The sequence below is a fragment of the Microcaecilia unicolor genome, chromosome 9 (genome assembly GCF_901765095.1).
Source record: "Microcaecilia unicolor chromosome 9, aMicUni1.1, whole genome shotgun sequence".
In the NCBI taxonomy this organism is placed as follows: Eukaryota; Metazoa; Chordata; class Amphibia; order Gymnophiona; family Siphonopidae; genus Microcaecilia; species Microcaecilia unicolor.
This window is the reverse complement of record NC_044039.1, coordinates 180,843,313-180,857,782: the sequence shown is the minus strand read 5'-3', so window position 1 is coordinate 180,857,782 and position 14,470 is coordinate 180,843,313. Positions and strand designations below refer to the sequence as shown.

The window sequence follows — 14,470 nt, the reverse complement described above, 5'->3', positions numbered from 1 at the left end:
CTACTGGACTTCCAGGCCCTTATGTGTTTGGAGGGATCTGGGGTCCACTGGACCACCAGTGCTGTGACAGCGGTCTTCCCTATTCCTCCCCTGCTCGGCACAACCCTAATGCCAGCTCTGAGCTGGCATAGGGTTTGCCATGGGAAGAGCGCCCTTGTTTGGCGCGTTGCCTGCTGATCATTGGGGAGGAATATGGAATGAGCTATTTAGTATGCATTTACATACTACTTACATTCAGAGTCAGCGAACTTGTTGTTCCACGCGCTCACGGGTTCTGAACATTCCGCAGGAGCAAATGCGGATGCTAGTTTGGCGCTAATGGCCTCTAGCTCCTGCATCAGCTTCTGAGCATCGGTGCCCTGGTTAGCTATGTGGGTACTGGCACTAAATATTGGCTGGCACCCTCAAAACTTCCAGGTACCAGCCCGAAGCTGCCTGTGCTCTCCCCTCCTTCCCCCCCCCAAAAATAAACAAGGGTCCTCCTTTTCCCTCTATCCCCTGACGAACAAGTCCTCCCAGTAGCTTCCCCACCTGTACACCCCTAGTAGGCCCCCTGAGCCTACCATTTAAATCCCTGGGGGTCAAATGGTCTTTGGGGCAGGAGCGATGCCCAGTCATTTCTGCCCAGGCAGGCTCCAGCATCACAATATCTGCTGCAACAGCATGCAGCTCCTTATGCGGGTCCCAACTAAAGCGTACACTCAAAGTGTTGATTTTTGCGTTCTATTATTGCTATTACATTGTATTCACATAATACAATGGGACCTGCATAATTCCTAGCAGGAAGAAGCAGTCCAGTCAACCCTTCAATGCTGGTGGCCAGAGATGGTCTGGCATTGAATATCAGGGCCTAATTTTGGCCATGAAGGTCAGTGTATGAAAAAAAACACTCACTGCTGCTGGCTGAATATTGACTGGAAGGTTACTCACAACCTCAGAAAGCAGGATAAAGATTCTATCTTGCCAGCTCCTCCATTATGGTTTATGTTTATGCAGTATGTTTTTTTCTAGCAAAAAAGGTGTCGGTACTCAAATGCTAGGCCACCCTTCAGGAATGGGGTGATCAATGTGGGACCCAGCCCACAATATCCAGGCCCCCTGCAACCAGTCACCTTATCTATGACCTTATGCACCGTATCTGTTATATATACTCTGATTATCTATTCCATCAATGTGATTGAAGTTATATTATATTGTAAGCCACATTGAGCCTGCAAATAGGTGGGAAAATGTGGGATATAAATGCAGCAAAATAAAATAAAATGACAAATAGGAATTGGTGTGCAGAGCCTGAGCTCTTTCATTAAAACTTGGGGTCCATGGGTCAATTTTAGCAGATAATGGAAAAGGTGCCGGTACTCAGTAACCCCAAGCAACCCCTCAAAAAAAGCCCTATGTTTATTAAAAACTTGATATACTGCCATTTCTAAAGCATAGGTCATGGCGGTATACAATAAAATAATCAACATAAAACACTAAGAGACCCTTTTACTAAGCTGCGGTAGGCTCTACACGCATGCAGCGTGTGCCCAAATGAGACTACCACCAGGCCAGTGCACCCTCCTGGCGGTAATTTCAGACTTGGCACGCGCCCATAATGCGTGGATGAATTATTTATTTCCTTCTACGTGCGCCAGTTCCGGAGGTAATCGGCACTTGGCGTGCGCCGACCGGTCACTGCGCGTGCAGCGTGTGAGCCTTTACCGCTAGATCAATGGCTGGTGTTAAGGGCTCAGGCTGGTTTTGGGCGCGCGCTGGTTTCATTTTTACCACAAGCCCTTTTCCTGTCCCATTTTTAAAAAAAGCCCTTTTTTGTAGATGCGGTAAAAACTGGCCTGGCGCGCACCCAATACATGCGCCTACACTACCGCATGCCACTTTTTACCGCTGCGTAGTAAAAAGTGCCCCAAAAACAGGGAAATAGGAATTCCAATACAGATAAGTAAAGCGTACACTCAAAGTGTTGATTTTTGCGTTCTATTATTGCTATTACATTGTATTCACATCAGTTTCTGTCTTTATAACTAATGTAACTTGGATTTGTTATCAGATGTTCTACTTTTATTGTGAGCTGCATTGAACCCAATAATCCATCAATTTAATGTAGACATTTCATTATCTAGCAGATCAATGGAAAATAAGTGAGTTTATTATTATCAGATCATACTGTTACAAAAAATGTGTAGAAATTGTTGGTTTCAGGGTCCAATACCAGGTATACCATTATTAAACTGGGCAGATAGCGCAGAATTCCCATGAGTTTTTTGCAATTTAGAGCATGTTTTCGTTTGCACTATAACCACTGCATTGTTTAAGGAGTGTGAACCTGTTGCATGCAGGATACATCTGACTGAGAGAGAGAATGCAGAACAAAGGGCAAGTGCTCTGGAGAAAAAGATGTCTGACAGCATTGTGAGGCTGTCCTCTTGCCTGAAAATGGATGTAAAGGGGCAAGAAGATCCTCTGATGACTTTAGTGAAAAAGGTAAAACTAATTTTTAAAACATTTTATGTATTTTGTTTTGATTTTTCATAGAAACAGAGAAAATGATGACAGATAAAGACCAAATCCATTCTGCCCATCCATACATACTAATTTCTATTATCCCTTCCTCTCCCTTAGAGATCATCTGTACGTATCCCAAACCTTTTTGAATTCAGATAGTCTTTGTCTCCTGCAGCAAGAGGCTGTTCCATCCAGACCTCCACCACTTCTTCCATAAAGAAGTATTTCCTTAGATTACTCCTGAGTCTATCTCCTTTCACCTTTATCCTAGGTCTCCTTGTTCTAGAGCTTCCTTTTAATTGAAAAAGACTTGTCTTCAGTGGCGTAGGAAGGGGGGGCGGGAGGGGCGGTCCGCCCTGGGTGCACGCCGCTGGGGTGGTGTCGGCTCCGCTGGTTCCCTGCTCCCTCTGCCCCAGAACAGGTTACTTCCTGTTCCGGGACAGAGAGAGCAGGGAACCAGCTGAACCGACGCAGCTCCCAGCAGCATGCACTCGGGGCGGACCGGCCCTCCCGATCTCCCCTTCCTACGCCACTAGGTAAGAATGTACACCGAGGGGGGGGGTCGATACGCAGGGGGGTCGTGCTGCACCCGGGGGGGGGGGGGTGCTCAGCGGCGAACCGCCCCGGGTGGCAGCCGCCCTTGCTACGGCACTGCTTGTCTTCTATGCAGTTAGTCCAGGGACTTATGTAAGTGTCTTTATCATATCTCCCTTTTCCCAACTTTCTTCCAAAGCCTTTGCTGAAATCTAAGTATACCACATCTAGCGCTCTCTCTTGATGCAACTCTCTGGTCACCCAGTCAAAGGAATTAATCAGCTTCGTCTGATAAACCCTACTTCTAGTAAAAGCATGCTGCCTCAGGCCTTACAATCCTGGAGCCCAGAAACTGTACTTGCCTCTGTTTGCAATCATTTCCAACCTTTAACTTTATTAAGCTGCAAGGTGGATTGCAACAGCTAAAGTGAAATCCAACGTATTAACAAATATAAACAACACATTTCTAACACAAGTTGTCAAAGATGTATTTGTTTTGGTTACTCTTGAGGTTTGCAGCAGAAATGCCTATTTGAGCCTGGTGGTGCATGAGAAAGATTGTTGTCACAGGGACCTTCAAATTAGAATAAGTACTTAAGCTATTACTTGGAATGTCACATGGCTGCATGAGAACAACCTTCTGGCATGGAGTTATGCAGGTGACCATCAGGTTCCAGTGCCTCTGGAAAGAAATCTGGGTGAATCAATACAACAGCTGAATCAATATCGGTGGTAGTTGGGTGTTTACGGGAACGCTGCTTAATTATTAATATTAAGAAAACAAAAGCAGTGAGTTCAAATAAGACCTGTGATTGAGGATCTCATGATTTCTTTAGTAGATGAGATAAGGAATTTGGGAGTGGGGTGGAATCATGGTGGCTCCTTGGAGCCTCACATGCCTACTGTAACTTATGGTTGGTTAAACGGTTGATGCTGCTTTTGAATTAACTAGCTTTTCAAAACTATAATACGTACTTTGGTGATCATCTTCATCAATTATTGCAATGTTCTTTATGTCATCTCCCAGGTAGAGTGAAAAGAGATTGTAAATGTTACAGAATGCGGAGGTTTAATCATATCCTTTGCTTGTGAAATTATACTTACTACCAGTGATTGACTGGAAAAGCTTAAACTGTTAGTGCTAGACTTTTGGATTTTATGATCCAAAAGACTCTCTTATTTGTTGGACTGGTTGTCATAGTACGTCCTTGCAAGGGAGCTGTATTCAATCCAAAGTTGTATCTTGGAGGTGCTGCTGTCATTATGAACATTTTCAATAGTGATACCTGATTTGTGAATTAGAAAGGTTATCAATAGAAATCAAACAAAATAAAACATGGAAAAGAAAATAAGATGATACCTTTTTTTATTGGACATAACTTAATACATTTCTTATAGTATGATAGGAAAAGGTAAAGACCTTTTTTCCAAAGATTAACAGGGTAGCAAGTCTGCACAGATGGGTGATGTCATCTGACAGAACCTGTACAGAATATCTTCCCCAGATTTATCTGGAATTTTTTGTCAGTCCTACTATGCATACTCACAAATGCCTACTCATCCATATTGCATGGGATCGCCCTCAATTTTTAATAAAGCTTAAAGTAGAAGATAACTCCTAGGGGATGTGGGCGGATATTAAAAGAACACCAGCTACAAGTAATGTACTGGTCTATATTGAGCTTGTGGTGGCCACTGTTTTTTTAAGTGCTGACTGTTGCTGGCTAAATTAGACCTGGATGTTATATACTAGGCACTGGCACTTACGCGAGTCTCAGCTGATATTCAGCCAGGACCCACATAAGGAGGTTTGCCAGGTCCTCCTTCTTCTCCCTTCCCCCAATTCCGATCAACTTCTATACCTCCCTCTGTGCTGTGATCCTCCCCACAATACACACTCCATGGTCCAATCCTCCCCTTGCTCTTCCCCTCTGTGGTCTGATCCCCCCTTGATCCCCCCTCCATGATCCAATTCCCACTGTGGTTTGATCCCCCCCTCCCCACGGCTCCAATGCCCCAGTCCACATTGCCCTTATAGGGAGGGCTGACTACTAATGGTAGTAATACAAAACTACCACTAGGGGCCAGTGATGCCATTTTGAACTTGGAGCCAGGTGGAGCAGAAGCGGAAAGGGACCGCTCTTGCCCCCTCTTTTTAGACTACCTAGGGGGTCTGTGTGGGTAGGGATCAAGAGAATTGGAGCCACATTGGGGGAGATCAGACCACAGAGGAGGGAATCAGGGGAGGATCGGATAACAGAGGAGGTAGGAGGGGGGAGGGGGAGGAGGAGGAGGGAATGGGTAGGGGAAGATGGCGGGGGCAGGGGTGAAAAAAGGGGAAAAAAAGGGAGTGGAAATGGGTTTTGATACCACATGATTATATGTTTGTATCCCAAGGCTACGATTTGGTCAGGTTAGATGTTAAAGTAGAGAGGGATGTGGAATTGTAATGTTTTTCTCTCTGTGGAATGATTTAATAAATGTTACAAATTAAAAAAAAAAAACAGAGGAGGTAGGCAGGAGGACTGGAGAATCAGATGGCAACCCAGAAGTTATGCAGGTGCCAGCCAGTATTAAATGCCAGCACCTGCATAGCTAGGTGAGCAAAACTAGGACAGCCTTAGCTATGTGGCACCAGCACTGAATATGGTTTGTGCCCACATAATTGCCTGCTCCTCTCTGACTCCACCCATAGACCGCCCCTCCACTGCCTGGTTTTGACATGGATAAATAGAGCCAATATTCAGCAGCACTGCCAGCTAAGTGCCGCTGAGTATCAAATGTAAATGCTGACTCGCTGAGGGCAATTTAACTGGAGAGAAATTTTGTTCTTGGTCTATCACTCTGTTTAGAAAATGACTGCACATTCCCCATATCCCATCTATTTTAGTCCCAAGAAACATAGCAGATTTTAGGCGGTATATGAAATCGTATCCCCTTTCCCTTTCCTTTCCCTTTAAGAAAAGGAAAATACATTTTTTTCAAAGAATATTAAGCAGAGTGTCTTATAGTAGCTCAGTCTAGATCCCAGGTGGCACTATGGTGCCCGGAAGTTGCTTGTGGAAGGCAGCATAGTACAGTATTAGGACTGGCCATTGATAGGAGGTGGGGGGTAGAGGTAGGAAAGGGGAGATGAGATTCTGGTGGGGAGTAGTGACATAGCCACAGGTGACATGGTCCCACCCATTTTAGGCTGAGGCCCCTCCTAAATTGGTACTCCCTTACTGTGGCTAGTGGAGATCCCCAAGCCCCACCAGCTGAAGACCTAAATTTGTCCTGATATGGAAGACTGACCCCTACCTATAGTACCCCAGGACTACCACTAGGGGTCAGCACCACCAAATTTGCTCTCAGAGTCTAGGTTTAACTCTGGTTAAGACCTGAGGGTGAGGTGGAACCTAGATGGAACCTGGGTGGGGCCTAGGGGAAGAGAGTTTCCTTGGCCACATGTAGGTGGGGCTTTGATTTAGGGGAGGAGCTTGTGGATCTGATTGAGAGAGTTGAGAGATTGGGGGACTGATCAGGGGCATTCAACCTCAGGGATATTGGGGAGATCAGATCGGGTGGTTGGGGAGGGGGTGACAAAACAGTGGGTTTTAAACCTGTACAATTGTATTGATTATTTCTTGAAATGTATTTCTCTAGTTTGGCCAGCAGGTGGTGCATGTTTATGTTTAAAGCTGTTACAGAGAACTGGCTGTTCCTTCTTTAGTTAGCACACAGAGAAGTTAACCTGCAGTGATGTGGCCAGTTACTTTTAAAACTTGTTGTTCTGGGTTCTGATTGGCCTAGGAGCTCAATTTCAGCTAGGATATATTGGCTTTTTCTTCAGTCTTAGCCAGGGAGAAGACAGAGAGAAAGATCTCTTTGCTGAGGCCCTTTTTACAGTTATCTTTGATAACCTGTGAGCAGCTATATGTCCTGATCTCCCCTGGTACTATTTAGATACTAAACAAATGTTTAGATAGTTTTATAATTGATCCATATTCAGTTACTTGTTACTGTTTGCTGTGTTGAGTCTGTGGGTGCTTTCTAGGAACTGTGGGACCACTGGGAGTGTGACCCCAGTAGCCTAGGAATCACTGGGATAATTTGAGAGTGGGAGACTCGCCCAGAGGCGGTTGGGACCCAGTTGGTGGGAAGTGGGTGCTAATGTAGAGCACAAGCGGCAGTTGCAGGTGGACCTGAGCTGTGCTGAGGATAGACCCTCTAAGTGGCCATGGGGTAGCCCCAGGTAGGCTAGGCATTTCGTGAAAGGCGGTTAGGTCAGAATTGGAAGGGAGGGCCTGCACCATTAGATCTATGGCCACACTACTGGGCTGCTGGTAGCATAGCTGCACTTAGCACCTCCTATTCAGGTGACAGTAAGTGCAGCTACACTATCTGTGCAACTGTGACCAACCCTCTGGGAGAACAAAACTAATAAATTGAAAAAAAAAAAGGTTCATCTGTGTATAAAAAACTTTCAACAGTGGAAAAAAATTGTAAAGTAACAACTATCAGCAGTTGTGACAGTTAGGGAGTAGTATCAACCCATGTGCTAGTCATCACAGCTGGCCACTCCTTTGACTGGCCCAAGTCACACCTAGTCCCACTCTTGCCTGGTGTTAAGCAGCTGGTGTGAGTGTTTGACTGTGCTGGTTGTTTTAACTAACTCATGGCTGACTGCAGATTTGTGCTAACTTGCATGTTCAAACCCTTTCTAGATGCTTAACAGCTTAGTAGAAGATCCCTGGTAAGAGCAGTAATATTTATTTATTTAGATTTTGCTCACACCTTTTTCAGTAGTAGCTCAAGGTGAGTTACATTCAGGTACTCTGGATATTTCTCTGTCCCAGGAGGGGCTTACAATCTAAGCTTGTTCCTGAGGCAATGGAGGGTTAAGTGACTTGCCCAAGATCACAAGGAGCAGCAAAGCAGCGGGATTTGAACTGGCCACCTCTGGATTGCAAGACCAGTACTCTAACCACTAGGCCACTCCTCCACTCAGCAACATTCCATGTAGAATTACCAATAATAGCAACATTCCATGTAGAATCTCAAATAGTAGCAACGTTTGATGTTCCACTGCACTAACCACTAGGCTACTCCTCCACTAGCAACATTCCATGTAGAAGCCTGCCCTTGCAAATCACCAATGTGGCCGTGCAGGCTTCTGTTTCTGTGAGTCTGACGTGCAGGACATCAGACTCACAGAAACAGAAGCCTGCGCAGCCACGTTGCTGATCTGCAAGGGCAGGCTTCTACATGGAATGTTGCTAGTGGAATAGCAACATTCCATGTAGAATCTCAAATAGTAGCAACAGAATCTCAGTAGTAAGAGCAGTAATATTTATTTATTTGGATTTTGCTCACACCTTTTTCAGTAGTAGCTCAAGGTGAGTTACATTCAGGTACTCTGGATATTTCTCTGTCCCAGGAGGGCTCACAGTCTAACCTTGTACCTGAGACAATGGAGGGTTAAGTGACTTGTCCAAGATCACAAGGAGCAGCAGCAGGATTTGAACCGGCCACCTCTGGATTGCAAGACCAGTATTCTAACCACTAGGTCATCTTCCATCCATATATTTTGTCACTGATATCACATTGTAGAGGAAATTGTTTTGATCTTTACTGGCTTATAAATCTAGAATGATAGCTTAGGTTATATTGGTCTAATCTTTAATTTCTTTTTTTTTTTTTTACCACGCAGGTTTCAGAGCTGCTGACAGAACATTATCTGGAGAAATCAAGAATTGCAAGCCTTGAAGAGGCCCTGGCCAGTCAGCAAAAGGAGTTTAAAGCTAGTAGGGAGACCATAGTAAAGCTCGTTTCAGAAATAGGGGAGGAACAAAAAACAGCAGCTGGCTACTGTGCCGAAGCCAAAGCACTGAAAAAGGTAGGAAGAAGTTCAGAAGCTCACACAGCCATCCAGACTTTAAAGCAAGGCCAATGAGTTCTAGCTCTCAGGTTTTGAAACAGATAGTAAATACATGGATGTCAGCTAAGTGCAACCCTTTATTTACATGTTCTTTAATGCTGAGGAAGCAGTGCTGTCTCATAGCTTCTTCACGATGAATTGCTTTGGGCCATTTTTTGTAGCTGCCTAGGTGCAAATTCTGTGAGAGTTTTATTAAATCTATGGACTTGGGATGCAATTTCCAAAGAAAACTATGCACATACAGGACAGTATTCCAAAGCAGTTACCAAATCAACTACAGTAGCTAACTGGATAAATTTAATTTATTTATTTAATAGGATTTATTTACCACCTTTTTGAAGGAATTCACTCAAGGCGGTGTACAGTAAAAATAGATCAAACATGAGCAATAGGCAATTACAGCAGTAAAAATATTCAAATAACAATACAAAGTATGGCAATAGTATACTACTTACAATGTCAACACAATACATAATAGACCATTTTAATTGACAGTGTAGGGTATAAGCAAAGATGGAACATATAGATAGGTAAGAAAGTAGGAAAAGTTAGAGAGTAAAGTGACTGATTTAAAGAAAGTTGCACATGAGGTCAGAGAGATGGTTAAATATTATCTCAGCTAGGGTAGGAGTGCAATGGGCTGCAATGTGGATAATTTCTGGTTAGACATCTTTGAATTAGAAGACATACAAGGGATAATGAGGTCATATCTGAAAGAAATAGTGGGCGATTGGTGGTAAGAGTGTATGGTGATACTGTAGTGAGGAAGTTGATAATGTAATGGTGGAGACATTGCTTAATGGTTAATGCAGTGAACTGAAAACCTGGGCAACCAGGTTCAAGTCTCACTGCAACTCCTTGTGATCCTGGGCAAGTCATTTAATCCTTCATTGTCCCAGGTACAATTGTGAGCCCTCTAGAGACAGAAAACGTTCCTGCATATAATAAATGTAAACTGCTTTGATTATGCAACAGAAAGGTGGTATATCAAGTCCATCAAACTCTAGAAATATACCTACGACGGATATTAATTTAAAGGAAGGAGAAGCCTCAAAGAGCTCCAAATCAAAATAATTAATAAAAAAAAGTTAGGAGGGATTGTGGAGAGGGAGGGAATTTAAATGTTAGCTAGACAGCAGCAATATTGAGTCTCACTGGAGTGAAGGAGTAGCCCAATGGTTGGTGCAGTGACACAAGAATCAGGTGAACCAAGTTCAATTCCCACGTGTAGGAATTGTGAATTTGGGCAAGTCATTTAACCCATTATTGCCTAAGGTACAAAATACATACCTGTATATAATATGTAAACTGCTTTGATTGTAACCACAGAAAGGTAGTATACCAAATCCCATCCCACCCCTTCCTGCAGGCCTAACAAGCCTACGATTCAGCAACAGTGACTTATCTAGATATCTTTTTTTAAGTATATGATTAGAGATATTATGACTGAATATTGGCTCTGTAGATTTTTTTGTGTGTGTGAAGATTGACTTGCATAGATACATGAGCATGAAAGTCTCCATAAATCTTCTACCTTGAAACATAGAAAATGAAGGCAGGTAAAGAGCATATGGCTTATCAAGTCTGCCCATCCATTCCATCTACTATCCCTTCTTCTCACTTAGAGATCCTACGTACTTGTCCCAAGCTTTCTTAAATTCAGATACAGTCTTCATCTCCACCACCTCCACAAGGAGGCCATTTCACAAATTCACCACCCTTTCTGTGAAGTATTTCCTCAGGTTACTCCTGAGTCTGTCACCTTTCAACCTTATCCTATGCTCCATCATGCCAGAGCTTCCTTTCACTTGAAAGATACTAATCTCTTGTATATTTATGCCATGAATATACTTAAATGTCTCTATCATATCTCCCCTGTCCCACCTTTCTTCCAAAATATACATAATGAGATCCTTAATGTCAAAGACCACTGACTATTTTAGTAGCCACCCTCTGGACCATCTTCATCCTATTTATATCTTTTTGGAGGTGCGGTCTCCAAAATTGTACACAGTACTCTAAGGATCCCTTTTACTAAGCTACGTAAGGGCCTACACGTGTACAGTGTGTGCCAAATCAGCACTACCGCCTGGCTAGTGCATGAGCCGAGTGGTAATTCAGAATTTGGCGCGTGCTGAATCCTGCAGTAGAAATTTTCTATTTTCTACTGCGGGCCGCTTACCCAGTGGCAAACAGTAGTCAGCACACGCTACATGCATACCATGCAGGTAGCACGTGAGATTTTACTGCTAGGTCAATAGGTGGCGGTAAGGTCTCAGGCCAAAAATGGACACGCACTGGTTTCAATTTTAGTGCATGCCCATTTTCTTGTCCCTTAAAAAAAGGCCCTTTTTTCCTAGATGTGGTAAAAAATGGCCCAGTGTGTGCCCAAAAGATGCATTTGCACTACCACCGGCCACTTTTTACTGTGACTTAGGGCCCCTAAATGAGGTTTCACCAGAGACTTATACAGAGGTATTATTACCTCCTTTTTCCTGATGGCCATTCCTCTCCCTATGTTCCTAAGCATCTTTCTGCTTTCACCTTGTCACCCCCAAGTCCTGCTCCTCTTTCATGCACAGAAATACTTCACATTCTACATGGTACCACTCCTTCCGTGAATCATGCCTTTTGTGATCGCCACTAAATCCAAGTCATCCTCTTCCATCACAGCCTCTAGATCCAGAACCTTATTTCCCAACCTACAGGCATTAGTATACACAACTTTCCAGATGCTTCCCTTTTTCCCATTTCTATAGAGATATTTAACGTTTCAGTTTTCTGGGGGCTTTTAGTCAGTGGCGTACCAAGGGTGGGGGCGGTCCGCCCCGGGTGCACGCCGCTGGGGGGGTGCCGCGCGCCTGTTGGCTGAGTCCGCTCGTTCCCTCCCTGCTGCTCCCTCTGCGTGGAACAGGTTATTTCTTGTTCCGGGGCAGAGGGAGCAGCAGGGAACGAGCGGACTCGGAGCCGACAGGCGCGCGGCCCCCCCCCCCAGCAGGTAAAAATGCACCCGGGGGGGGGGGGGCGCTGCACCCGTTGGGGGGGGGGGGGCGCATCAGCGATCCGACCCGGGTGTCAGCCAACCTAGGAACACCACTGCTTTTAGTTACTTTCATTTCTGTGGTTTAAGAAAAGGGACTAAAAAAAAAGTGTGCTGAGATCTGAGCATGCACTATAACCCCCGCCCCAAATGAATTTGAATCCACCATACGCTGTTTAATCTTCCTAAAGAAGTCAGTTTTCAGACAGGGTTATTAACTGGTAAATCATTATTTACAAAGCTAAATGACTGTGAAAATGTTCCCCATTATGTGTTTACCACTTTCTTTTTTAGAATGTGTATTGAAATTCTGACTTCTGGCAGTCTGCATATGTTTGCTAGTCTTTACTCAGTGGATTTTGATTATTTTATTGAAAACCACCCTGATATGGCTCATGTAGGTGGTATATTGAATTTTGATAAACTAAACTTTGCACAGTGGCATTTTAGAACGTCTGGAAAACACCTGAACTGTTTGTCTAGTCCAAAGACAATTAATTTTCAGCTTCAGCAGGTTGAAGGCAGAACTCCATGTGGGCCCAGTGTTTTCCCTGCTGTGTTGATGTAATTTTTCTGCAGTCCTCTTTGGTGAGAGAAAAGACTTCACTACCAACATCAGTTTAAATTAATCAGTAGCTAGAAGCAACAAAATTGATTATGTCGAGGATGTGCCTCCTTTTGAGTTGCTGAGTGCTGACGGCCCCGGCGCCGATTCAAAATGGCCGCCGAGAGTTGAAGCAGCCTCGGTGGCCATTTTGAATCAGCGCCGGGACCATCAGCACTCAGCATTGCAAGGGGAACAGAATGCAGGTCAGCGCTCCGGGCAGGAAAGAAGAGGGGGCTCTTTCCTGCCCCGAACAGGTCACTAGACCACCAGGGCAGTAGAGTAAGCATGGGCGTAGTTTGACAGTTTCATTTGGGGGGGGCAAAGGGTGGGGTGTGTCTCTCTCCTGCCATCGCCCCCCCCCCCGCCACCCCACCACCCCCGGAGTCCTCCAGTGGCACCCGATATCACCCTCCCCCATCTTCCAATCTGTAAAATCACCGGCAGCCTCAACGAAAGAAGCACGCATGCTGCTTTAGACCTGCCCTGCAGGCCCTTCTCTCTCCTACAGCTTCCTGCCTGCATGGGAACAGGAAGTTGAAGGAGAAAGAAAGGCTTCCGGGGGCCGGTCTAAAGCAGCTTGCGTGCTGCTTTCTCGCAGAGGCTGCCAGCGGCTCAAGGATTGGAGGATGGGGTGTCAGCTCATTTGGGGGGGGCACTGCCCCCCCTCGCCCCCCAAACTACGCCCATGAGAGTAAGGGGAGGGGAGACTAGGACATCTTTAGGGGGGTGTGACGGGGCGGGGAGGGTGTGAAAGGGGTGGGGTGATATGTGACAGGAGGTGGGGTGGGGTGTGAAAGGGGAAGGGGCATGTGTCCTCTTTTTGGGGGACCAAATATGGTAACCCTACCCCAGGCCTGCTTTACGCCATGTAAAGATTCCTTACAGGATCAGCCCATGGTGGGATTTTGAAAGGGAAACTCTTGAAGGGCGTTTCCTTTTGAAAACTAGCTTGCAAACCTGCAAGCACTTCAAAGACATTAACAATTGCTCCTAATGAAGTTAATATTCAGTGGTAGGATTTCTGAGATAAGCAGGGACTGTCTCTTCATGTTCAAGTTTACAGCGCTGCGTATGTCTTGTAGCGCTATAGAAATGATAAGTAGTTATCGGAATAACCAGATATTCAAAGATGATAACCGGTTAAGTTGGGGTGCTCTAAGTTGCAGTTTAAAGTTAACTAGATAAATATATTTGTTTAGTTTTTCCTCCAGCCTGCTTATCCCTTTCTGCACTCTTGTGTAGTCCAATCTTCTTAGACAGTCTTTCTCAGTATCTGTTTTACTGGTTGTGGGCAGTGCTTATTGTTTGTGTCTTTTGTGAGCCCTGCCTCTTTTGGCCAGCTTTTCTCTGTTTCCTGCTTTAACCCTTTCTGCTGTCTTGTGAGCCTTGCTTCTTTCCTGTCTTTTATTTTTAAAACAGTCTTTCTCTGTAGTCTGCTTTTGCTCTTTTGCTTTTGGCTCAGGTGAACTCTGTTTCCCTTTTTCTGCTTCAGTTAGGTAGATGTTGCCTTCTCTCTCGGTCTGCTTTTGCCCATGGTGTGCTGTGTTTGATTTGGCCCTGGTGGGTCCTGGCCCTCCTCCACCTGGGGAATTCTATCAGCCTTTTCCTTCAGCCTGTTTTTCCCTGCTTAGCCATTTCTGTGAAGCTTCGCTCTTTTAGGTTCCGAGTCTATACTGTCCTGCTCTGACCCTGGCTTTCCCTTCTTTCCTGTGGGCTCTGCCCTCTGCTACCCGGGTTACTATGTAGCCTTTGTTTGTATTCTCTCCTTCTGTATCTGCCAGTTTGGTGTGTCGCCCTTCCCTTTGTGTCTGCCTGGCGCTATGTGCGCTGCTTGAGCTCCAGTCCCTTCTGGGACCCCTCGTTG

General features: G+C 45.0%; 1 protein-coding gene across 1 annotated transcript in view; it reads left to right on the top strand.

Moving 5' to 3' along the window:
- Positions 1-14,470, top strand: part of LOC115477724 (coiled-coil domain-containing protein 170-like) — a 60,688-nt gene that overhangs the window by 33,637 nt on the left and 12,581 nt on the right. The window contains exons 4-5 of the mRNA XM_030214778.1: positions 2,340-2,484; positions 8,732-8,917. Of these exons, the coding sequence (XP_030070638.1) occupies positions 2,340-2,484; positions 8,732-8,917 (331 nt within the window). The remainder of the gene's footprint in view (positions 1-2,339; positions 2,485-8,731; positions 8,918-14,470) is intronic.